The 24,915-nt window shown below is 40.7% G+C and overlaps 2 protein-coding genes across 2 annotated transcripts; one reads left to right on the top strand and one right to left on the bottom strand.

Moving 5' to 3' along the window:
* Window positions 1-7,056: 7,056 nt before the first annotated feature.
* On the bottom strand, window positions 7,057-7,896 carry LOC101539179 (olfactory receptor-like protein OLF4). Its single transcript, XM_055124732.1, has 2 exons — window positions 7,542-7,896; window positions 7,057-7,256 (listed from the first exon to the last, which is right to left on the bottom strand). Exons 1-2 carry the CDS (start codon window positions 7,894-7,896, stop codon window positions 7,057-7,059), a joined length of 555 nt encoding a protein of 184 aa, XP_054980707.1.
* A 19-nt stretch (window positions 7,897-7,915) lies between these two features.
* Window positions 7,916-23,248, top strand: LOC101538921 (olfactory receptor 1571-like). The gene is made up of 4 exons (XM_012934173.2): window positions 7,916-8,051; window positions 21,141-21,333; window positions 22,285-22,444; window positions 22,526-23,248. The coding sequence occupies exons 1-4, from the start codon at window positions 7,916-7,918 to the stop codon at window positions 23,246-23,248; spliced, it is 1,212 nt and encodes a 403-aa protein (XP_012789627.2).
* Window positions 23,249-24,915: the final 1,667 nt, after the last annotated feature.

Genomic DNA, 24,915 nt, shown 5'->3' with positions numbered 1-24,915 from the left:
GATCCCATGATATAAAATCTTGGGCTGTTTATTGATTTTTTTCAGGCCACATTAGCAAATATTCGGAGTGCAATCCTATATCACAAGCTGAGGGGGAAGTTTTATTGTGATTCTCATTTAGAAGTGTTCCTAGGGGCTCGATGATAGCACAGAGGGTAGGGCGTTTGCCTTGCATGCGGCCGACCCACGTTCGATTCCCAGCATCCCAAATGGTCCCCTGAGTATGGCAAGGGGTCATTCCTAAGTGCAGAGCCAGGAGTGACCCCTGAGCATCACTGGGTGTGACCCAAAATGCAAAAAAATAAAAAGAGTGATGGCACATAGTGATGGCCAAGCTGGTTGAGTCTCCAGCATCCCATATAGTCTGCTGAGCATTGTGAGGAGTGATTCTTGAGCACAGAGCCAGGAAGTACTCTTTGTGGACTGCCAGGTGTGGCAAAAAGTGCTCATTATTTATAATATGTAATGAGATGCCTCATTCCAAGTGGATTGATATTTGTAACTTTAGAAATTTTTTAAAATTTCAATTTCTACTTTATTTGAGCTTTCACATAAATTTAACTTCAGTTCGATTCATTTTGCATTCATACTCTCCAGTAAAAATAGATGGGATTGCCTGTCTGTGTGTGAGTGAAGTTAGTTCAAAGGGACTATATAAAAACTCACCTTTCTTTACTAACAGAAATCTCTTCCTTAGATATTTTGTTTGGACTTATCAAATTATTCCTACACATTTCTTTTTTTTAAAATTAAAAAAAATTAATTAGAGAGTCACAGTGAGGGTACAGTTACAGATTCATACATTTCGTGCTTGTTTTTCCCTCATGCAGTGCTCGGAAGCCCATCCCTCCACCAGTGTCCATTCACCACTACCAATGAACCCAGTATCTCTCCCACCCCCCAGTCCCATCTCCCCCAATCCACCCCGCCTTTGTGGAAGGGTATTCCAATTTGTTCTCTCTCTCTCCTTTTGGATGTTGTGGTCTGCAATAGGGGCATTGAGTGGCCGTCATGTTCGGTCACTAGTCCACTTTCAGCGTGCATCTCCCTTACCACGCGGGAACTCCAATCACATTTTGCTTGGTGTTCCCTTCTCCATTTGGTATGACTTTCCCCCAGCGTGTGAGGACAACTTCCAAGCTATGGAGTCAACCTCCTGGAATTGTATACTACTATTCTTGGGTATTAGTCTTCTACTCAGTTATTTTATATTCCACAGATGAGTGCAATCTTTCTATGTCTGTCTTTCTATTTCTGACTCATTTCACTTAGCAAGATACTTTCCATGTTGATCCACTTATATGCAAATTTCCTGACTTCATCTTTTCTAACAGCTGCATAGTATTACACTCTTCCAGATAGCCTTGTGAAGTCTTGTTCACATCCTGGGTCACAATTAGAAAGAAGGTAATTGAAGTTTATGGATGTAATGACTGGTATTCAAATAATTTATTTAGTCTATTACACTGGTCTACGACCCAAACTACACATCTCCCAGGTGCAAGGGATATTTTTCTGCTCTTTTGTTGGTTGGTCCCTTGTTCTGCTTTATGTGTGATACTTCTCAGAAGTATCTTTTGATTTACATGTGCTTGCATTTCCAGACCATCATATTTTTTAATTTCAGAATGGAATTCCTATAAATATGTTCAAACTTGCTGATACTTTGGTTTACAATAATTGTGTCTATGGACATAACTTTATTTATTATTATTTTTATGTAACTAATTTATTTTATTATTTTTATTTTTTAATTAGTGAGTCACAGTGAGGGTACAGTTATAAATTCATACATTTTGTGCTTGTTTTTCCCTCATGCAGTGTTCGGGAGCCCCTCCCTCCACCAGTGTCCATTCTCCACCACTAATGAACACAGTATCTCTCCCACCCCCCAATCCCATACCCCCAACCTCTCCCCGCCTCTGTGGCAGGGTATTCCAATTTGTTCTCTCTCTCTCTCTCTCTCCTTTTGGGTGTTGTGTTCTGCAATAGGGGTCTTGAGTGGCCATCATGTTTGGTCACTAGTCCACTTTCAGCATGCATCTCTCTTACCTCGCGGGATCTCCAATCCCATTTTACTTGGTGTTCCCTTCTCCATTTGGTATGACTTTCCCCCAGTGTGTGAAGCCAACTTCCAAGCTATGGAGTCAACCTCCTTGTATTATATACTACTATTCTAGGGTATTAGTCTCCTACTCTGTTATTTTATATTCCACAGATGAGTGCAATCTTTCTATGTCTATTCTTTTCTTTCTGGCTCATTTCACTTAGCATGTTACTTTGCATGTTGATTCACTTATATGCAAAGTTCATGACTTCATCTTTTCTAACATACCATTGTATAGATGTACTAGGGTTTCTTTAACCAGTCATCTGTTCTTGGGCACTTGGTTTTTTTCCAGGTTCTGACTATTGTAAATAGTGCCGCGATGAACATATAAGTGCAGATGTCATTTCGACTATCTTTTCTGTTTCTCCAGGATATATTCCCAGAAGTGGTATTGCTGGATCAAATGGAAGCTCAATTTTTAATTTTTTGAGAAGCGTATGGTCATAACTTTAATCCCTACTCATCACCAGTGTAATAGTCTCATACTGACAGACTATTACCTGAAAGAATACTGGTTTATAAAATGGTATGTGTTTTAAAAATAACTTAAATTTAAAAAATGGAATCACAGTGATATAGATATTTAAAAACTTGTTCATGATTAGATTTCAGTCATATAATGTTCCAGTGTACTTTTCCTACCCCCAATGTACCCAGTTGCCCTTCCGCCTCTACCCTGTCCTACTGCCTGCCACTATGGCAGGTACTTTCCTTCTCTCTCTCTCTTTTCTTTTGGACCATATGGTTTGCAATATAGAGAATGAAAGGTTATCAGGTATATCCCTTTACTTGTACCCTTCAACTCACACACACTCTTATGGCAAGTTTCCAACCATTGACCTGTCCTTCTAACCCGTGTTTACTCTCACCCTTTTTATTAATCTCATATTCTCTCTCTCAGTCTCTCTCTCTTTTATATACAGCACAAATGAATGCAGTCAGTCTATACCTGCTCCTCTCCTTCTGACTCATTTCATTCCACATAAAACTCTCCATGTCAATCCCTTTATAAGCAAATTTTATGTCTTCATTCTTTCAAACAGCTGCATAATATTCCATTGTGTAGATGTACCATAGTTTCTTTATAAGCATTTATAATCAATTTATAAGCAAATTTTATTTTTTTTCATTTTTTTCTAACTGCTGCATAATATTCCATTGTGTAGATGTACCATAGTTTCTTTACACAGTATATGTTTTAAGGGTAAAATTTTATACTCTTCAAAGGCTACTGTTACCAGAAGAGAACTGTGACCAGAGTGCCATAGACCTCCCTTCCCACAAAGGTCTTTGGCCTAAAAAGGTGTGGCATCGAAACCATATATGTTCACACTATTGTAAACTTGTGGTCTCAACTTTTTTATTGTTATGGTGATAATTTTAAAAAATAAATAATTTAAATTTGAATTAAATTCTATAAAAGGCTCAGCACGATAAGATTGAAAAGGGGTGTCCAGGGGTGCTTAAGTGAGAATGGAATGTGGAAACAAATTTGAAAACAAGTGGCTTGCCCTAAAATATAAAAACCATTAATTATGTGTCCAGAAGTTCATTCATGTGATGATATAAATTCAACTACTATAGAGATAAAAATACTCGGGGCTGAGTGATAGCAAAGCGGGTAGGGCGTTTGCCTTGCACACGGCTGACCCAGGTTCGATTCCCAGCATCCCATATGGTCCCCCAGCACTGCCAGGAATAATTCCTGAGTGCAGAGCCAGGAGTAACCCTTGTGCACTGGGTGTGAATCAAAAGCTAAAAAATAAATAAATAAATAAAAAATAAAAATACTTAAGGTAACTTGGAACTTTGGAAAGGAAGAATGATAGTGAGAACGGTAGCAGGTTAAGGTTAGTGGTTCCATACAAAAAATATGTTCCATGTACAACAAATAGGTCAATTTACTTTACTAAGTCCTACTTAATTATGTAAGGTAGTGTAGTTCAGTGACACAACATAGCTCACTAATTTATGAAAGAATTAACCAAAAGTATAAATAAAAGTACTGAAAGTGTGGTAAAATTACATAGTCATCTATTCTAATGAAATAGTATTTCTTTTTTAAAATTTTTTATTAGAGAATCACTGTGATGTACAGTTACAAACTTATGAACTTTTGTGTTTGCATTTCACTCATACGAAATAGTACTTTTTAAACAAAGATGAATGAATTAAATTGAAATTCTCGTCAATTTGCTGCTGTTTTTAATATGGTTACTAAATATCCACTTCTGAGACTAAGGTGGAGCAGTTGAGGAATATAGGTTGGTTGTACCTGTACCTAAGGTACAACCTTTCTGTGGCAATTGTTAGCTGAAATATTGGTAAGGATTTCATAGAATCCATTGATGATTAAAAATCCTGTGTTCCTCAGATGACTGGTTTAAGAAACTCTGGTACATCTATACAATGGAATACTATGCAGCTGTTAGAAAGAATGAGGCCATGATGTTTGCATATAAGTGGATCAGCATGGAAAGTGTTATGCTAAGTGAAATGAGTCAGAAAGTGAGAGACAGACATAGAAAGATTGCACTCATCTGTGGACTATAGAATAATAGACTATAAGACTAACACCCAAGAATAGTAGAAATAAGTACCAGGAGGTTGTCTCCATGGCTTGGAGGCTGGTCTCTCATTCTGGGCAACTCAGAGAAGGGAACACCAAGAAAAATGTGGTTGGAGGTCATGTGGGGGAAAGATGATGCGGGCCGAATATAGACTAGAGACTGAACACAATGGCCACTCAACACCTTTATTGCAAACCACAACACCTAATCAGAGAGAGAGAACAAAATGGAATACCCTGCAATAGTGGCAGTGTGGGGTGGGGGAGACGGGACTGAGGAGGGGGGGAGGGATGTTGGGTTTACTGGTGGTGGAGAATGGGCACTGGTGAAGGGATGGGTTATCAAACTTTGTAAGGGAGAAACATGAGCACAAAAATGTATAAATCTGTAACTGTACCCTCACATTGACTCACTAATTAAAAATAAACTTTAATTAAAAAAATGCTGTGTTCCTATATAAAATAATGCATCTTCTGATTCATTTTTTTAAATTTTTTAATTTTTGTTTTTGCATCTTCTGATTCTTAATCAAAAAGTTCAACGTATTCATGTCTTGTTGATTTTCTTTCCTTGATAGCTTTCTTAAATATATCTTATACTCTTTTGTTTGATTTGATTTAAAAGATTTCTATACTACTGTAAAGTGCTTCATATACTTTTTATCATGTAGTGTAATTGTATTGGGAAATGTAATAATTTTGTGTGCTGATTTTGTATCCTGCATTTTACTCAATTCTTATTTTTACTCAATTCTAATTAAAAATTATTTCTTAGGGGGGCGTTACTGGCGCCACTCTCCGCTGAGATGTGACCCGAGTAGCCGCACGAGTGCGGCCTCTCGGTTACTGAACGACCATGATTCCGGAGGCCACCTATCTACTTTTGGCACCAGCAGCTTCTTGCAGAAATGACTCTAGACCGTGAACTAAGCCACTGCTCCATGACACCCCAGGAGGGGAAAAGTTTTTATCTCTCGGCATTTCCTTTCCGGGGGTGGGGGAGGGTGGTGTGGCGACCACCATATTATAAGGACAACTAAAGAGAGGTATGAGCTTGCAATGATGCAATTTCTGGCAGAAATTTCCCTGGACTTTGTTACTAAAATCCAGAAATCCAAAACCTCATATCTCTTCATTCTCAGCAATGGAAAACAAATTATCAAATGCTTCCTTTTCAGCAGGTCTGATTAGGAGGGCAGGGGGAAACTCAAAAAAATAATAGTGAGTTTTTGTTGAAATATTGAGTGTAATCAAAGTAAAGTGAAAATTATCAACTACACAGGGGGGGTGTGGGGTGTGGGTGGGATGGGAGGTATACTGGGGTTCTTGGTGGTGGAACATGTGCACTGGTGAAGGGATGGGTGTTTGCTCATTTTGTAATTGAGACTTAAGCCTGAAAACTTTGTGACTTTCCACATGGTGACTCAATTAAAAAAAAAAGAATTTATGGTCAGTCATGAATAAAATTGTGCCTTTAGTTGGTGAAAAAAATAAAGTTTGATTACTCAATAAACTTAACTCAATAATTTTGGAAGAAATGTTAGAGAATCTGTGTAAATTCATACAATCAAATATATGCTACCGAAGATATACAGTCTCCTAATAAAGAACAAAAATTAAGTCACTGAGATATGATGAAAGTGTTCATATATGATTATAAGATTGGGTCTGGGCTTTGTTTTAAAATTATATAAGTGGAAAAATTTAGTTTTTCATAGATAATTATACAAACTTCTTTTATTTGAAACAAAATAGACTTTATTGAAAGAATTTCCTTAGAAATATGTCTGGTAGAGAAAGAAAGGAAAACGTGTTCAATTAAGAACCTAGGTTTCTCCACCATTACTATTCTTTAACTACAATTGAACAAAATAGGTGGTTGAGCTATGCCATCAGAAAAATGATTTTCAAGCAACCAATGTAGTTTGTAGTTTAAATGGAAATTCCGAAACAATTGATTTACACAAGAAAACTTAAGAGGACATGTAATTAAATTGAGAGGAACTTTGTGATCAGGGAGAAAAAATAACTTAAAAATTAAGTTATTAATTGTCTAAATATGAAGACAGAAAAAATTAATCATATTAATTGTTTAAGTATGAAGAAAGAAAAAATTTAATTGCAGAACCTGAGAGATAGTATACAGATAAGATACTTGCATATGTCTGACCCAGTATATCCCTGGCATTGAATACTCCCCTGAATATCACAGGTAGTGATTCCTGAGCATCACTGTGTGTGTGCTTCACCACCCTCCCTCAATTAATGTTTTTAATTAAATAAAGTAGCAATTTTACCATGGATCTCTGAAAAAATAGACTTACATTTTCTGTTCCTTGTGCCCTAAAAACAAAAAATTTCTTCAGTCTTAAGACAACTAAACTTTGGTGGTTTCTCTTTCGAAGAGAATTTTTAGGGCCATCTTAATGTCTTTGTTCCTCAGGCTATAGATGAAGGGGTTCAGCATGGGGGTGACCACGGTGTAGATCACTGAAGCTATTGCAGTGGAGTGTGAGTTCTGGGTGCCGGCAGTGCTCATGTACACACCTATGCAAGTACAATAAAATAAGGCCACAACTGAGAGGTGAGACACACAGGTGGAAAAGGCTTTATACTTCCCCTGTGATGATGAGATCCTACGGATGGAGGAAACAATCTTAGTGTAAGAGTAAAGGATCCCAGCCAGGGGTCCGCCACCCAGAATTCCAGCTGAAAGACTCATGACCAAGATATTCAGAAAAGCATCACTACAGGCAAGTTGAATGAGCAGTTTCAGGTCACAGAAAAAATGTGGGATTTCCCAGTGTGTACAGAAGGACAGACGTAAAGCCATTAGACTCTCTATCAAGGAATGCAGGGCACTAATGACCCAAGGCACGAGAACCAGCAGCACACACAAGCGAGGGTTCATGAGGACCGTGTAGTGCAGGGGGTGACAAATGGCCACATAGCGGTCATAGGCCATCACAGTCAGGATAAAGTCATCCAATGCTACAAAGAGTAGGAAAAAATACATCTGGGTGATGCATCCTTCATAGGTGATGGCTTTGCTCTGGGTCTGGATGTTCTGCAGCATCTTGGGGACAGTAGTGGATGTCACACAGATGTCCACGAAGGACAAGTTGGCCAGGAAAAAGTACATGGGCGTGTGGAGGTGGGCGTCTGAGCTGACGGCCAGGATGAGGAGCAGGTTCCCCAGCACGGTGATCAGGTACATGGACAGGAAAAGCCCAAAGATGAGGGGCTGCAGTTCTGGTTCTTCTGAAAGTCCTAGAAGAAGGAATTCCTTGTTTTCTGAGAAGTTCCTGGATTTCATGTGGCAGAGAGAACTACAAGGTGAAAAAAATATAGAATTTTTTGATCCAGATGCAGGTAATATACAGCATAATTTTTCCCAACTCTTAAATTGAATTACTGTGAGATAGGCCTTTACAAAGGTGTTCATGATTGGATTTCAGTCATACAGTATTCAAACACCCATCCTTCCTCCAGTGTACATTTCCCAGCACCCGTTCCCCAGGTTCCCTTCCATCACTCCCACCCTCTGCCTGCCTCTTTGGCAGATGCTTTTCCTCTGTCTCTGTCTCTCTCTCTGTCCTCTGTCTCTGTCTCTGTCTCTGACTCTCTCTCTTCCCCTCTCCCTGTGCTTTGCAATATTGATACTAAAAGTTCATCAAGAATATACCTTTTGAACACCAAGTAATATGTGATTGGGAACCCCAAGGTGGAGGGAGATGCACGTTGAAAGTAGACTAGAGACTGTACATGATGGTGACTCAATACCCCTATTGTAAACCAAGACACCCAAATGGAGAGAGAGAGAACAAATTGCAATGCTCTGCCACAGAGGCGGAGTGGGGTGGGGAATGAGATAGGGGGATGGGAGGGATACTGGGTTCATAGGTGGTTTAGAATGGACACTGGTGGAAGGATAGGCTCTCGAACATTGCATGAGGGTAAAACAAGCACGAAAATGTGTGACTCTGTAACTGTACCCTCACTATAACTCACTAATTAAAAAATCAATAAATCATAAAAAATATCACTTTTAACTCTCAGATCTTGAATACAGACATCTTTTCTACGCTCAAAATTTCAAAATTATTTTGAAATACACTTACAAAATACCTTTATGACCAAAACTATCTGTCATCAATATTTTGTGTGTTCACCTTTTCTCTTCTTTGAAACTTTTGCCCCATATTTAGAGAGAGATAAATGCTCACTTACTTTCAAGCTTTTTCAAGAGATTTTATATTCTAACATATTTTTGAAATAATATATAAAAAAACCAAATCTTATTTTAAATAAAAATTTTAGTTGGAAGGCCTTACCAGCAATGCTGACTGGACCCTTGAGCCACATCTGGTGATATTCTACCTAACTGGGCAGCATGGGGCCTGAGTTTTCAGGTCCAATGATGTTAGGGTCCTTCAGAGACACTTGGTGGCCCTCAGAGGACCCTGTATTGTCATGGATTCACCTCAGGACCTCGAGTATTTTAGCCCTTGGAGTTACCTGCCCAGCATCAACTTGGCAATTATGAACTCAATACAAGCTGTTTGAAAACTGATTCAAATATTGAATGATGGATAATAGTTCTCACTATGGTGTAATGAACAAGAAATAAAATAAATAGAAGAGTTAGCAAACAACTCAGGTGGTGAGAGATGGTCTGATGACACAGAGATTTTAGAAGAAAAAATATATCATGAGAACAATTTTTCCACCAATGCTGTTTTGAGGGACTGTGATATGCAGCGTTGTTTATCACAGTTCCAGGCATCCACAGTTCCATCACCAATCTCAGCCCCAGTGTCAGCTCACCTGCCTCCGTGTCCCTGGGCTCCCTTCAACCCCTCCACCAACCTGCCTCCTTCACAAGAACATTTTAAAGTTCCGTTGTTTAGTTTGGGTTCCACTGACCAATGGTTTTGGTATTGTTGTCTCCCTGGTTTAGATATATTAATGTACCTCACCTGCACCACCCGTGTGCCCAAGTCCTATGGCCTCTGTCCACTTCTTATTACTCCCCCCTCCATTCCTCTCCTTCCCTGATCTCCTCATTTCTATAATCTGGGCCAATGTTTTGCCCATCTTTGAAGACTTTGCACCCCCCGTTCCTTTTTTTTTTTATTTCACTATACACAGCAACTGTTTTTATTGGCTGCCATGCTTGGTGAAGCAGGGGGTGGGGACACGACAGCTCTGATTCCTGGGTCCAGGCGGCCACTCCCGAAAGCCTTGCATTCCTTTTTTCTGCTATTCTTTACAAGTGCTTTTGAAATACAAAGATGCCAGGTAACATTTGATCAGACATAGTGAGGATTATACAACGGAACCAGTCTGCAGACAAGTATGTTTGGGTGTAGTGCAACCCTTAAGAACTCTGGGCTGGGCTGGAGCGATAGCACAGCTGGTAGGGTGTTTGCCTTGCACGCGGCCAACCTGGGTTCGATTCCTAGCACCCCAAATGGTCCCCTGAGCGCTACTAGGAGTGGTTCCTGAGTTCATGAGCCAGGAGTGGTCCCTGTGTATCGCCGGTGTGACCCAAAAAGAAAATAAAAATGAACTCTGGGCTGGAGAGATATCCCAGTGGGTAGGGCATTTGCTTTGCATGTGGCCAACCACGGTTCGGTTCCCAGCATCCCATATGATCCCCTGAGCACCACCAGGAGTAATTCCTGAGTGTATGAGCCAGGAGGAACCTCTGTGCAAAGCCGGGTGTGACCCAAAAAGAAAAAAAAAAACAGAACTCTGAGGAGTGTGTTTGAGAAAATGTGAGAGAGTAACAAACAGGAGTGAGACTGACAAGAGGTGTTTGTCTGAGAATATGGAAGAAGAAAGTTTCCCAGCGACTGTTGTTGCTGAAATAGGAGTCTGATGTAAGGTCTCATAGACACCACATTCTGCCTACACATTGTCAAAATTTCTGAAGGGCACCACCTAAGTTGAATGAGATCCCCTCCTTAGTGTTATCTGTTGTTGATGAATTTCTGATCTCTGTAATGTTAGACACCCTGTAAAAATGAGTTCAGGTGCCCTTCTGGTTCTGAGCCTACAGAGTTTGTGTGGACACATGGGGAGATAGAGGGTGAGAGAGGAAGGAGAATGAGAAGGTGGAGGAAAAGGAGAAGGAGAGAAGAAGGAGGAGAAAAAGGAGGAAGAGGAGGAGGGGAGGAGGCAGATAAAGGTAGGCTGGGAGAATGGAGATGGTTCAAGGGTAACTGATGACATTGATGTTGAGAAATGGACAGTAGTGAATGGACAGTTGTTGGAATACTGTATGACAAAAACCCAATGAGAAATCTTGTAACTGTATCTCACTGTGAGTCAATAAAAAATTTTAAAAAGAAGAACAGGAAGAGGAGGAGGAGGAGGAAGAGGAGGAGCATATGGCCCCACCTAAGCTGAGAAAGACAAGTGTTAACCAAAATTCTAATACAGTCTTTTTCTAAAGTTAAATAAACTTATATATGATTTTATGTCCCATAGTAATCTGATCCTGCAAGAAGAAATGTATTCGGGATGAAACTAAGAAATATGCATTAAATGAACAATATATTCAACTACATATATTAAAGAATATAAAGAATTAGCGTCTATGCTTATCTAATAGTAGGCCATTCATCAAGAAGTATCAAGTGAAGGAAAGGGGGAAAGAGTTGGAGAGGTATTGCTAGTCCTAAAACATAAAAATCACTATCTATGTGCACAGAATTTTATTGAGCATTTGAATGAAGATCAGGTGAATATGTGTGATTCTATGTATAAAATAAATATTTATAAAGAAGCTATGGGGTAGGGAGAAACAATAATAGTAACAATAATACTTGGTTTGACATTTTTTTTTCTTTTTGGTCACACCTGGCGATGCACAGGGGTTGCTCCTGGCTCTGCACTCAGCAATCATTCCTGGCAGTGCTCAGGGGACCATATGGATGCTGGGAATCAAATCCGGGTTGGCCGCATGAAAGGCAAATGCCCTATCCAATGCTCCAGCCACTTGGTTTGAATTTTTAAAACAGTTGCACGCAATAAATTGCATTGGAAAATTAAAATTTATAGACAAAAATATAAAAAGTAGTATGATGATATCCACATAGGACTCTAAATCCTGATTAAATTGTAAGGATCAAATAAGTGAGATAAATGTTCTACAGAAAGGCTTTCTGTGTGTCAAGAAAAGTAATGTTATTTTATAATCTCAGATAAATACATGTTAATCGACTATAATAGAAAGTAAGTTGATATTACATCAAGTACAGAGATCAATTTCAAAAACAGACTCAATATATCTTTAGAAACACATCCAAGAGCTCATGATTCACTGTATATGCTCAGTAACTAATAGAATATTTTATTAACCACCAAAGATCTTTGTCTTACCTCTTACATTTTTCAAGGAGACCTTCAAACCTTTATTCCTTCCTCCAATTTCCTTTCTATAGATATCATTTAATTGTCAATAAATGTATTGCTGTATCCAATACTCACCTATAGCTAGACGTCATTAACACCATAAAAAATGAGTAACCAAGCTGTTATGAAGCATTCATGTGTCATCAGAATAATTTGGAAATATTCTTCCCCTTCCTTCTCTCTTGCCTTCTCCTGCACAATCTATGTGTCATCTGGACTCACCTGTATGGGATTTCTGAGAGAGAGCTCTGTGGATGGACGCACAAATCCTTCCCTGGGTAGGTGGTGATGGAGACAGGAGCTCAGACAAGAGAACAGGATGGAGGGAAGCATTGGTCCCTACTCCAGATTCAGGATGCCAAAGCGACAACTTTGTCCTGAGCAGTCCGGGTTGAAAACGCTGAGGGACTGAGCAGAGGAGATATTTATAGCTCCTGGTTTCTACTCATTAGGCTCGCTGTCATCCAGTTACTGCAGCCACTAAGTACACGTGTCCCTGTGGGTCACTGCCCTGGACAAAGGAATGTTTTTCCCTCTGGTCTGTTCCCAAGAGATCAGGTTAGGAGTCAAGTTTATCGTGTTCATTAGTGCTTCACCATGAACTACCCTGTCTTCCAGAGTTCCAGCCGTCTCAGTACCTTCTCCCTAACATGAGTTTGAGCTATATCCAAAAATCTATGATAGGGGCTGGAGCGATACCACAGCAGGTAGGACGTTTGCCTTACATGTGGCTGACCCGGGTTCAATTTCCAGCATCCCATATGGTCCCCTGAGCACTGCCAGGAGTAATTCCTGGTAGAGCCAGGAGTAACCCCTGTGCATTTCCAGGTGTGACCCAAAAACCAAATCAATCAATCTATGATTGAGAAGACCCTGGCATCTTCAAAGCATTGTATTGGGGAAGTCCATAATAACAGAAAATTTGTTTTCCTCTATTCAGCAGAGAAGAGAATCATGATCCTTTGATATAAAATCTTGGGCTATTTATTGATTTTTTTCAGGCCACATTAGCAAATATTCGGAGTGCAATCCTGTATCACAAGCTGAGGGAGAAGTTTTATTGTGACTCATTTAGAAGTGTTCCTAGGGGCTGGAGTGATAGAACAGCGAGTAGAGCATTTGCCTTACACGCAGCCGACCCAGGTTGGATTCCCAGCATCCCAGATGTTCCCCTGAGCACCTCCAGGGGTAATTCCTGAGTGCAGAGCCAGGAGTGACCCCTGAGCATCACTGGGTGTGACCCAAAATGCAAAAAAAAAAAAAAAGAGAGAGTGATGGCACAGAGTGATGGCCAAGCTGGGTTCAATCTCCAGCATCCCATATAGTCTGCTGAGCATTGTGAGGAGTGATTCTTGAGCACAGAGCCAGGGAGTACTCTTTAGGACTGCCAGGTGTGGCAAAAAAGTGCTCATTATTTATAATATGTAATGAGATGCCTCATGCCAGGTGGATTGATATTTGTAACTTTAGAAATTTTTTAAAATTTCAATTTCTACTTTATTTGTGCTTTCACGTAAATTTAACTTCAGTTTAATTCATTTTGCATTTACACTATCCAGTAAAAGTATATGGGATTGCCTGTCTATGTGTGAGTGAATTTATTTCAAGTTACTATATTAAAACTCACCTTTCTTTACTAACATAAATCTTTTCCTTGGATATTTTGTTTGGACTTAACAAAGTATTTCTACACATTTCATTTATTATTCCAGATAGCCCTGTGAAGTCTTGTTCACAGCCTGGATCACAATTAGAAAGAAGGTCATTGAAGTTTATGGATTTAACTTGCAAAATCAGATAAGTGAACACGAGAATTTATTACGTTCTTTGTTACAAATATGAAAACTGGGGTCCAAGGATGTGGTATAGAGGTTGAGATACTGCTTTGCATGTGACCAAACCTGCTTTAATCCCAGGCACTATATATGTCTCCGGAGGAATGCTGGAAGAGACACTGAGCACAGAACCCATAGTAGCACTTGAGCACTGCTGCAAGGAACCCCAGATCTAAGCAAACATTTGGTAACTGACTCAAACTGTGCACTCAACTCCTGTGTGGGTTCTTCAGCTCTACGAACTGTCCATCTTATGGTACGTGTTCCTAATTTGTATTGAGTTGTGATTGGCATGTAGCATTGAGTATGTGTACAACACAATGAACATGTAGGGAAATATTGATAATAGCAAAGGTGATAGCTCGAGTTATTGCACAATGGGTAGGGCTCTTGCCTTGCACATGGCCATCTGGGTTCAATCCCCGACACCCATATGGGTAGGACACATACTTAGCATGGATGATGCCCTGGGCTTAAGCGCTGGCATTGAAATGAAACCAAAAGCTCTCTAAAAATATCTTTCTGCCATACGATGTGTAGGAAGTTCCTTTTTGATCACAACAAACTAAACATTGCATATAGGAAAACTGGAATCCAATATGTTGGTAGCACTGCACTGCACTGTCGTCCCGTTGTTCATTGATTTGCTCGAGCGGGCACTAGTAATATCTCCATTGTGAGAATTGTTGTTACTGTTTTTGGCATATCAAATACGCCACGGGGAGCTTGCCAGGCTCTGCTGTGCGCGCAGGATTCTCTCGGTAGCTTTCCGGGCTCTCCGAGAGGAATGAAGGAATCGAACTTGGATCTGCCATGTGCAAGGCAAACGCCCTACCCAGTTGTGCTATGGCTCCAGTCCAATATGTTGGTATGGATCTTTATTTTATTTTTCCCTAAGAGTTATTGTACCTCATGCTGAATGATTTTGTCATATGTGAATAATCCACGTTTGATAAAGTTTCCACCCCACCTTATAGAGGAGAATACAATTACCCTGAGATTAACATTGGTCTCCTGTCCGCAATTAATTGCTCTGAAAAGACAAAGGACATTGTGAACATTGGTTCCTTAGTCACAGACATGATGCATCTTTATTATTTTATTTTTTTAAAGTAGGAGTACTGCTATTTGTTCAGCCATTGATTAAGCTGGTTGAATTGAGCATAACGCATCTTTAACATATCCTGGATGATGCTGGAGCTATAGATCCTGATCTGAGGATCACCTTTTGAGAAGCAAGTTGCTGACCCAAAATAGATAGACTAGTTGGTATCTGAGTAAAAATATGTAAATTTGACTCCTACCATATTTGTCATTATTTGTATATATTATAAACAATTATATATAGAAAAATTTATCTACTTTATGTTTGTTTCAACTTAATGTCAACGATATGCAAGAAATTCTTTTTATTTAAATTATTTGGTAGACCCTGAAAAGTACTGCATTAATTCATTAATGATTGGCAAAAATGTGCCTGCTACAGAGGCAGGAGGGGAGGGGGGTGTGGCAGGAGGAATACTGGGAACATTGGTGGAGACACTGGTGGAGGGATGGGTACTTCTCCATTGTATGTATGACTGAAACCTAATCACAAAAGTGTGTAAGTCTGTAATTCTATCTCATGGTGTTTCATTAATTTTTATTATTTATGTATTTATTTATTTGTTTATTTTCTTTTTGGGTCATACCCAGCGATGCACAGTGGTTACTCCTGGCTCTGCACTCAGGAATTAACCCTGGCCGTGCTCAGGGGACCATATGGGATGCTGGGAATAGAACCTGGGTCGGTCGTGTACAAGGCATATGCCTTACCTGCTGTGTTATCGTCCAGCCCCAAATTTTTTTAAATAAAAAAATAATAAAAGCTCAAAGGGAAAAATATGTTCTTTTATCAAATCACCTTGAGCTATAGTTACAAAGCTTTCATGTTTGAGTTTCAATCATATAATGATCAAGCACCCATCCCTCCACCAGCGCACATTTTCCACCACCAATGTTCCTGGTGATGGGCTCCTGTCCTGACAGACAGCCAGAATTCAAGACTGCTGTGCATCCCCAAGAGAAGATGGAGCATCTGGCAGTGTCTCCCCCAAGTGGGGCTACGACCTGATGTGGGAAGGTACCTGCCATCAGGACATTTCCGGGTCCAAGGCAGGGACTTCTCAGGTCAGGGTTGGGGGCTTGTCCTCTCTCTGCTCACAGCTCCTCCAGGTCTTTGTTTGGAATCTAATGCTGATCCTTGGGACTAACAGATGAGATAAGACCATGCTGAGGCATGGTTCTGCAGGTTGTTTGCATGGAATCTTTGTGAATTTTGTTCTTTGCATGAAAACATAAAGATTTCTGCTGCATAAGCCATCTGCTCAGTCCCTCACTCTCCATTTATCCTGGACCTGGTGACCCCCAGATGTCCTGGTCACTCATTGAAGGCAAGAAACAGAAAAAAAATTACATTCCTTACCAGAAAATTAGCCTAGTTTTCCCTCTTGGAGAACATAGTAAGCTACCGAGAGTTTCCTGCCCACACAGGAGAGCCTGGCAAGCTCCCCGTGGGATATTTATATGCCAAATACAGTAACAATGATGGGTCTCATGCCCCTGACCCTGAAGAGCCTCTAATGTGGCACCATTGGGAAGGATGAGTAAAGAGAGGCTGCTAAAGATCTCAGGGCTAGGATGAATGGAGATGTTACTGGGCCTGCTCGAGCAAATCGTTGATCAACGGGATGACAGTGATATAGTGAATGTCCCCTGATTCATCTGTCCACCCCACCCCCCGTCCCACCCCTCCCCTTGTCTCTATGGCAGACAATTTCCCTCTACTCTCTCTCTACTTATGGGCATTATGTCAACTCAGTTTTAAACTGCATGTCAGTCCCAACCTGTATGTATCAACCATGACTACGTGGATGCCAACTGAACTCACCCCATTGAAAAGATGTGCTACAAAAACAAGAAATATATTGCATTGTTTCCCCATTTAGGGATTTTATTTTTCTTAACCATTTGGAATGTAAAATCTTTTTATTTAATGCAGATATCAGAATTGTTTATGCAGTACGCAGGCATTGGAAGCATCCATCGAGGTCCTGATGGTGCAAGTGAGAAGATCAAGTATGACGTCATTGGTCTGACTGATATGAGAAGACATGCATCACATCACACCATTTTTGACTCTGGAGAAGAATTGTTCCTCTGAATATGCGACAACAGAGGTGTCGGTGGCTGTGGTGTCCTTGTCAACACAAACTTGGCCATGAGCATTGATTCATTTGAATGCCTAACAACCCGAATCGGATGATTACGCTTGAATAGATGTGGCTCACTGCCAGCAGTTTCTATCTTCGTTGTCTACGCGCCAACATCCAACTAAGATGAAGAGAAATTGAGAAGTCCTATATGTAATTGGAGAGGTTCTATAAAGAAAACCACACCTTCTACAAGATCACTGTTGGTGATTTTAATGCCAAGATAGGACCAAGAAGGTCTCCCGAAGAACTCCACATTGGGACCCATGGCCTAGAATGGAATGATCAGGGTGAGAGACTGTCTGAGTTCATCATATCGACCAAGACCATCCATGGTAACTCACAGATCCAGAAGGCCGAATCTAAATGCTGGACATGGGAGCCTCCCAGTGGACAGTTCCACAATGAAATTGACCACATTATATTCAATCAAAGGTTTTGCCTGACTGGTGTCGCCGTTGTCCTAAAATTCCAAATGAGATTTTCTGTCACATCTTCCAGAAAGGCAATGAAGAGTAATATTCATGCCTTCTTCTCTTTGACAGTCACGTCCACCTGCCCACATACCAAATTCTGCAGGATGGATATGTCATTCCCAACGTCCTCCCTTCTGAAATTCGACAAGCCATTTTGACGGTAAAGATGATACAGCACCAGGTCCAGACAAGGTCAGACTCGAACTCCTGAGGAATCTGCTGCCAGTACTCATCGATACACTGGCTCGGCTCTTCACACGCTACCTGTCTGAATGCAAGGTTCCGTCCCAGTGGAAAACCAGCAGGACCGTTCTGTTGTACAAGAAGGGACACATCCACAACATTGGCAACTATTGCCCAATTTGCAGGCTGTCTGTCGTCTACAAGTTGTTCACTTGTGTCATCCTGAATAGAATAGGCAGAACACTAGATGAAGGACAACCATGCGAGCAAGCTAGGTTCCGAAAAGGATTCAGCAAGATCGACCATATCCACACAGTGACCAAACTCACTGAAGTTTCGTGAGAATTCAAGATACCGCTCTGTCTAACGTTCATCAACTTAAAGAATCCCTTTGATTCTGTTGAGACTGAGGTGGTCATCGAAGCCCTAGCCAAACAGGGCGTTCAAACTCAGTTCATCAAGATCCTCCACGAGATGTATTACAGATTCACCACCAGGATCTCACCATTCTATGAGGAAGTGATCATTGACGTAAAGAGAGGGGTTCGGCAGGGCGATACCATTTCACCGAAACTCTTAAGTGCCACCCTCAAGAATGTCATGCGATGACTGGAATGGGAGTGAAGATTGACGGTTGGAAACTACACCACCTCTGCTTCGATAATTACATTGTTCTCATAATGCCAAACACTAGCCAAGCATCACAAATGCTGGCCGACTTTGACTGTGAGTGTGGAAAGGTCGGACTGCAGCTGAACCTCAACAAGACAATGCTCATGAAAAACAAACTAGTCCCTGATGCTCCATTTGCTCTTAATGAAACAAACATCTCCTAATGCAGCAGCTATGTGTACCCAGGTCAAGAACTCAACATGAGGAATGACTTGGCGCCAGACTGCACAGGAGGAAGAGAGCAGCATGGAATGACTTCAAGAGCAGTGAAGAAGTGGTTAAGAGAACGAAGGACTTCCAACTCCGGGCACATCTTTTCGATTCCACTGTTCTTCCTGCACTAACATACGCCTCAGAGACCTGGTCCCTACACAAACAGGATGAGAATGCTATTCAGGTGTCCCAAGGAGGAATCAAAAGAGCAATGCTGGGAGTATCAGGTCTCACTCAAGTGAGAGAAGGAATCTGGAGTTCTGACCTCCATCGACGGTCAAGAATCATGGATGCTGTCTCGTTTGCCAAGACATCAAAAATCAGATGGGCCAGACATGTAATGCGATACAGAGATGACCGCTGAACTGGAACTGTTACCGACTGGATTCCACGGGATGTCAAAAGACTGTGTGGCCGCCCATCAATGAGATGGTCAGACTTCTTCGTCAAAACCCTGAATAACGATTTGAGGCTTTTCATGTTCCTCGGCGAGCAGATATCATTGGGCTACACTAGCACAAGACAGGTACAAATGGAGACATTACTGGTGCCCACTTGAGCTAATTGAAGATCAATGGGAAGACAAGTGATACAAGTGATTCCTTCTTTCTTAGTACATATTACCCCTCCACTGGATTCACACCCACAATTCCTCAACATAAAATTCTCATAACTGCAACTTCTTTTAATCACTGTCACTGTATCAACTGTCATCCCGTTTCTCATCGATTTGTTCGAGCGGGCGCCAGTAATGTCCCCATTCTTCCCTGTCATGTTCAGGGTCAGGGGAATGAGGCCCATTATGGTTACTGTTTTTGGCATATTGAATACGCCACAGGTAGCTTGCCAGGCTCTGCCATGTGAGATTCTGCATGGCTCTTTTCCGGGACCTTTGTTTGTTTCTTAGTGCTCTTATAAAACAACAAATATAGAGTACTAAGAAAAACTCAACAGTGTTTATGTTGTGTGCTAGGCGTCATTCGTGGCTATAATGTCTTTTGAGTGGGGAAAGGAGTCGGGGTTGTATGTGCTCAGGCATCATTCCTGGAATAACTTGAGAGACCATACACAGTGCCAAGGATCAAACCATAGCTGGCTGCATGCAATGAAAGCAACTTAACCCCTGCACCATTTTTTTGGTCCCTGTCAATGACCGTTATATACTTCACATTAAGGACTTCTACTCTCAATAATTACAAAACCAAAAAAATTTCTTACTTATGTATATAATCTCTAAACGTTCATGATAAATTAGAAGTTGAACTATTTTTTTAGAAAGTATCTCTTTTCCATAAGGTCAAGTAAAAATGTTTTTAACTTAAAAAAAAGAAGTACTTGGCACCATCCTGTTTATATCGAAAAATTAAAGACTATAATGAAAACTAAAAAATAGCCAAAACATAACATTAGCAATAGTATCTTTGGAAGATGACCCTCATTTGCATTTTACCAAATTAATTTTAAGTTACTTTTCATCTTTCATCAAGATTCTATGGTTTACAATACTATTAGTGCTTTCTCTTTTACATAATTTCAACACTACAGCCATATTACCAGTATCACCAGTGCACTCATCTTCTTCCCAAGTACCCCAACATCCCTCCTGCTCTTCCCCTCTGTTCAGTTGTTCAGATCAGTTCTCCAATGTACTTTTGGGCTTTTTGTGGCTCATGTGGAGAAATCTTGAATTCAGAAGGAGATGAAGTGTGAGTGGGTTTTGAGATCTGATGAAAGTTTGATTTTTTTTAATGAATCACCGTGGGGTACAGTTACAGACTTACAAACTTTTGTGCTTATATTTCAATCATACAATGATGGAGTACCCATGGATCCACTAGTGCCCATTCTCCACCACCAATGATTCCAGTATACCACCCACCCCACCCTACCCCCACCCTGCCTCTGTGGCAGGGCATTCCCTTTTGCTCTCTCTCTCCTTTCTGGTGTTGTTGTTTGCAGTAGAGGTATTGAGTGGCCATCATTACTTCAGCACATATCTCCCGTGCTGAGCGGGCCCTCCAAGCACCCTTTACTTGGTGGTCCCTTCTCTATCTGAGCTGCCTTTTCCCCCTGCATGTGAGGCCGGCTTCCAAGCCATGGAGCAATCCTCCTGGTACTAATCTCCACTATTCTTGGATGTAAGTCTCCTATTCTGTTACTTTGTATTCCGCAAACGAGTGCAATCTTGATGAACGTTTTTTAATAGAGAAAGAATTCAAAAACAACTGACTGGATTCACTTGAATTCTACTGTCTTGGGAAAAGAGAACTTCGGGGAAATTTTCCTTTCTATCCAGACCATAGTTTCACAGGGGAATCCTGTGCTTAGAGACCAGAGGACCAAGAGGCAAAGGAGTCTAATGAGCGGGTAGAGGGAGCTGTAAAAACTTCTCCATCTCCATTGTCTCAGCATGTAGTGACTGGAGCTGGGAGGAACATGCTTGCTTCTGGTTTATTTTTATTCTCAAATCTGGCTCGGGGGGAAATGCTGGGCTTCTTCCTGCTGGCTTTTTTGGGGAAAGTTCTACATTCTCCATCAGACACCATTCAATGAGAATTTCAGACTTCTACATGGAAACTTCCAGCTCTGAATTACCATCCAGGTGAGTTCAGCCACTCATCACGCCCAGTGTCAGAGAGAAAAGGATCCCAGAATATGAGCCCATGGTCACCCGAGAGCAAATTCTACTCAGTTCCAAGTAGGAGAGGGCTCTCATGACTGGTGTGACTCATGAACAAATATATTTACTTCAGTGGCTTGGTAATACTTATGTATGATTGTATTTAAGCAACCCTTGGATCATCTTCAATATTCTTTTTAAAAAAATCTTTCATACTCTTTATCATTGAATTGCTAGTATATCAGTGCTAAGAAAATGCTGAGATCATCAGGTTCAAATGTGGCTATGAGCATTTGTAACAGACAATAGAGTGTGGTGGGTGGTGGCTATAGATCCCAGATGTGCAATAAAGTACACACTATGAAGTCTATCATAGACAATAGATTGAGTTAGACCAACGCATGCATGTGACTTAAGACTATTATGTAGAATACTGAGAGCTCTCTCCTCTTTGTTTGGCAAACTTGTATAACTTTCATCTCTGCCAACAAAATATCTCCATTTTTTTTTTTACATTTGCAATGTTAAACCCCACCTTTGCAACATGTGTGTCATTTGCTTCCAGGATGAAGGTTGCCAAAGATATTTCAAACATACTCAGTATCCATCCTTTAAAAAAATATTTGCTCTCTCATTTAATTGTGAGAAATTTTATATTCAAGCACCTCGCCCGTTTGCTCTCATGGTGCTTAAGCCACGTCCCTAACTCAATTAATTTCAAGAAATACAAGGAGAATATTTGATGACATTGCAGGATTCATGATAGCCAAAGTAATTCCTTGTCAGAAGGTGCCTGGGATGGCCCGTCAGAGAATGAAACACTTGTATAAAATATAATTGCACGAGTGCAACTATAAATAAATGGTAGGTTATAAGTGTTTGAGTAATGCTGATTTATGTGAAAATTTGTCCGGTCATTTCCCTTTTCCTTAGATTTCACCACAATAATATGAAACAAGAAAATGCTTCAAAATTTTCAGAATTTATTCTTATGGGATTTTCAGAGGAACCAGAAATGCAGCCCCTCATCTTCATGCTTTTTCTCTCCATGTACCTGATTGCTGTTTTGGGGAACATTGTCATCATCCTGGCTGTCAGCTCAGACCCCCATCTCCACACCCCCATGTACTTCTTCCTGGCCAACCTGTCCTTCGTGGACATCTGCTTCACCACCACCACCGTCCCAAAGTTGCTGGTGAACATTCAGATCCACAGCAAAATCATCACCTATGAAGGCTGCATCACACAGCTGTACTTTTTCATCGTCTTTGTGTCCATGGATATCTTACTCCTGACGGTGATGGCCTATGACCGCTATGTGGCCATCTGCCACCCCCTGCACTACACGGTCATCATGAACCCTCAATTCTGTCGCCTACTGGTTCTTGCATCTTGGATCTCCAGCCCCGTGATAGCGTTGTTACACAGCTTACTGGTGCTGCGATTGTCGTTCTGCACAAACCTGGAAATCCCCAACTTCTTCTGCGAACTCAAACAGATAGTTCAACTTGCCTGTTCTGACACCTTACTCAATAACGTGGGGATGTACATGGCAGCTGTTATACTGGGGGGCGGTTCCCTGATTTGCATCCTTTATTCTTACTCTAAGATCGTTTCCTCCATCCGTGGAATCTCCTCAGCTCAGGGCAAGTATAAAGCCTTTTCCACCTGCGCGTCTCACCTCTCCGTGGTCTCCTTGTTTTATCTTACCGTCCTGGTGGAGTATCTTAGCTCTGCGGTGGCAGACAGCTCGCAGTTAAGCTCTGTAGGTTCAGTTATTTACACTGTGGTCACACCCATGCTGAACCCTTTCATCTATAGTCTGCGGAATAATGAGATAAAGAGGGGTCTGAGAGCATTTTTTGTGAATGGGAAGAGGAAAAGACAGCTGTCTTAGCCAGAAAAAAAATGGATTTTTTTTAAATATGAGGAAGAATTTGTTTTATTTTATTATTTTTTTTTATGAATCACTGTGAGGTACAGTTACAGACTTACAAACTTTTGTGCTCACATTTCAGCCACACAATGATCAAATACCCATCCCTCCACCAGCACCCATTCTCCACCACCAATGTTCCCAGTATCCCTCCCACCACCCCCACCCCATTCAGCTCTCCGCCCCCTCACACCACCTTGTGGCAGGCACATTCCCTTTCTCTCTCTCTCTCTCTCTCTCTCTCTCTCTCTCTCTCTCTCTCTCTCTCTCTCTCTCTCTCTCTCTCTCTCTCTCTCTCTCTCTCTTTCCTTTAGGGTATTGTGGCTTGCTTGCAGGTACTAAGTGGCCATCATGTTTGGTCTATAGTGTACTTTCAGCACGCATCTCCCATCCCAAGCGGGTCCTCCAAGCATCCTTTACATAGTGGTCCCTTCTCTATCTCAGGGGCATTTTCCCCCAGCATGTGAGGTCAGCTTCCAAGTCGTGGAACAATCCTCCTGGTCCTTATCTCTACTATCCTTGGGTGTTAGTTTTCTATTCTGTCACTTTATATTCCACAAATGAGTGCAGTTGAAAGAAGGATTCTTAATGTCTGAAGTAAAAGTGTTAGGGACAAATTTGTGATGATCTGGCCAGACTGTGGAAATAGGACTCACTCTTTCTATTCCTTCCCTAAAATTTCCATTTCTTTGACCACTGTTCTAATTCCTAGACCTGTTCTAATTCCAATGAAACCCAGCAGGTGTTTCCTCTTTCTTAACCAGTTCACATGAATTTCCAATTATGAATATCATATATTTGCAAATTTCCTTTTCCTAATGAGACCAGATCTTTGCAATGATATTTATAAAAAGAAATATATCCTACAATATATTTTTCATTTCTGCTGAAAGATTATCATGATATTACTACCCAATATAAAGGACTTCTTAATTTAAAGTCTATATAATTTTACAAAAATATGAAATCTGAGAACTTTATAAGTCCTGTGTATGTTTTGTTGTCTAAGTTTTTTTCTATTAGAATTTTAAGTAATTATATGTCTAGTGCGACATACTTGGGTTTTAATCTTCTCATATGGATCTGTTCTCTTTCAATTCATTGGCTACAATGCCAATCTTAGTCACTTGCTAAGTGTTTATGAAATACAAATTATTCAAGAGGATTCTTCAGTGAATATTATGCATAGTTAAACCCAATGAACAATAAACTTCTGAACATATGAGTGAGCAAAATTTTACATCACCCATTGTGTAACCATTAAAAAAATTTCTCATCCATGCGGTACATCTACCCAGTAGGCTAGAGAGATTGATGTCCTTGGTTAAGGTGAACTGTGATGCAAGCACATCTTTTTAATTAAATTATCTTCTATTTCCCCCTGAAATTTTCTAGTTATTTTCTGTTTAAATTTTTCTACAGCAAAACATATTATCACTACGTGTTTTGTTCAAAGGCACTATCTTCTCCTTTTACAGTTTGTACTATCACTAGAAATTTATTAATAAACAATGTCAATGTCTGTCACTGTCATCCCCTTGCTCATCGATTTGCTCCAGTGGGCACCAGTAACGTCTCCATTAGTTACTGTTTTGGGCATATTGAATACACCACGGGGAGCTTGCCAG

Source organism: Sorex araneus, chromosome 2 (assembly GCF_027595985.1).
Source record: "Sorex araneus isolate mSorAra2 chromosome 2, mSorAra2.pri, whole genome shotgun sequence".
Classification (NCBI taxonomy): Eukaryota; Metazoa; Chordata; class Mammalia; order Eulipotyphla; family Soricidae; genus Sorex; species Sorex araneus.
The sequence above is the reverse complement of the archived record's forward strand: the minus strand, read 5'-3'. Positions and strand labels throughout refer to the sequence as shown.

Bases quoted from the DNA above. Each gene is read 5' to 3' on its own strand.
- LOC101538921 (XM_012934173.2), top strand. From the start codon at position 7,916: ATGAGGGGCTGCAGTTCTGGTTCTTCTGAAAGTCCTAGAAGAAGGAAT. The intron at 21,334-22,284 runs GTGAGTTCAGCC...CCTTTTCCTTAG, and splicing joins AGCTCTGAATTACCATCCAG to ATTTCACCACAATAATATGA. The intron at 22,445-22,525 runs GTCAGCTCAGAC...TGCTTCACCACC, and splicing joins ACATTGTCATCATCCTGGCT to ACCACCGTCCCAAAGTTGCT.
- LOC101539179 (XM_055124732.1), bottom strand. From the start codon at position 7,896: ATGTACCTGATCACCGTGCTGGGGAACCTGCTCCTCATCCTGGCCGTC. The intron at 7,257-7,541 runs GTGCCCTGCATT...CTCACCTCTCAG, and splicing joins TCTCGTGCCTTGGGTCATTA to TTGTGGCCTTATTTTATTGT.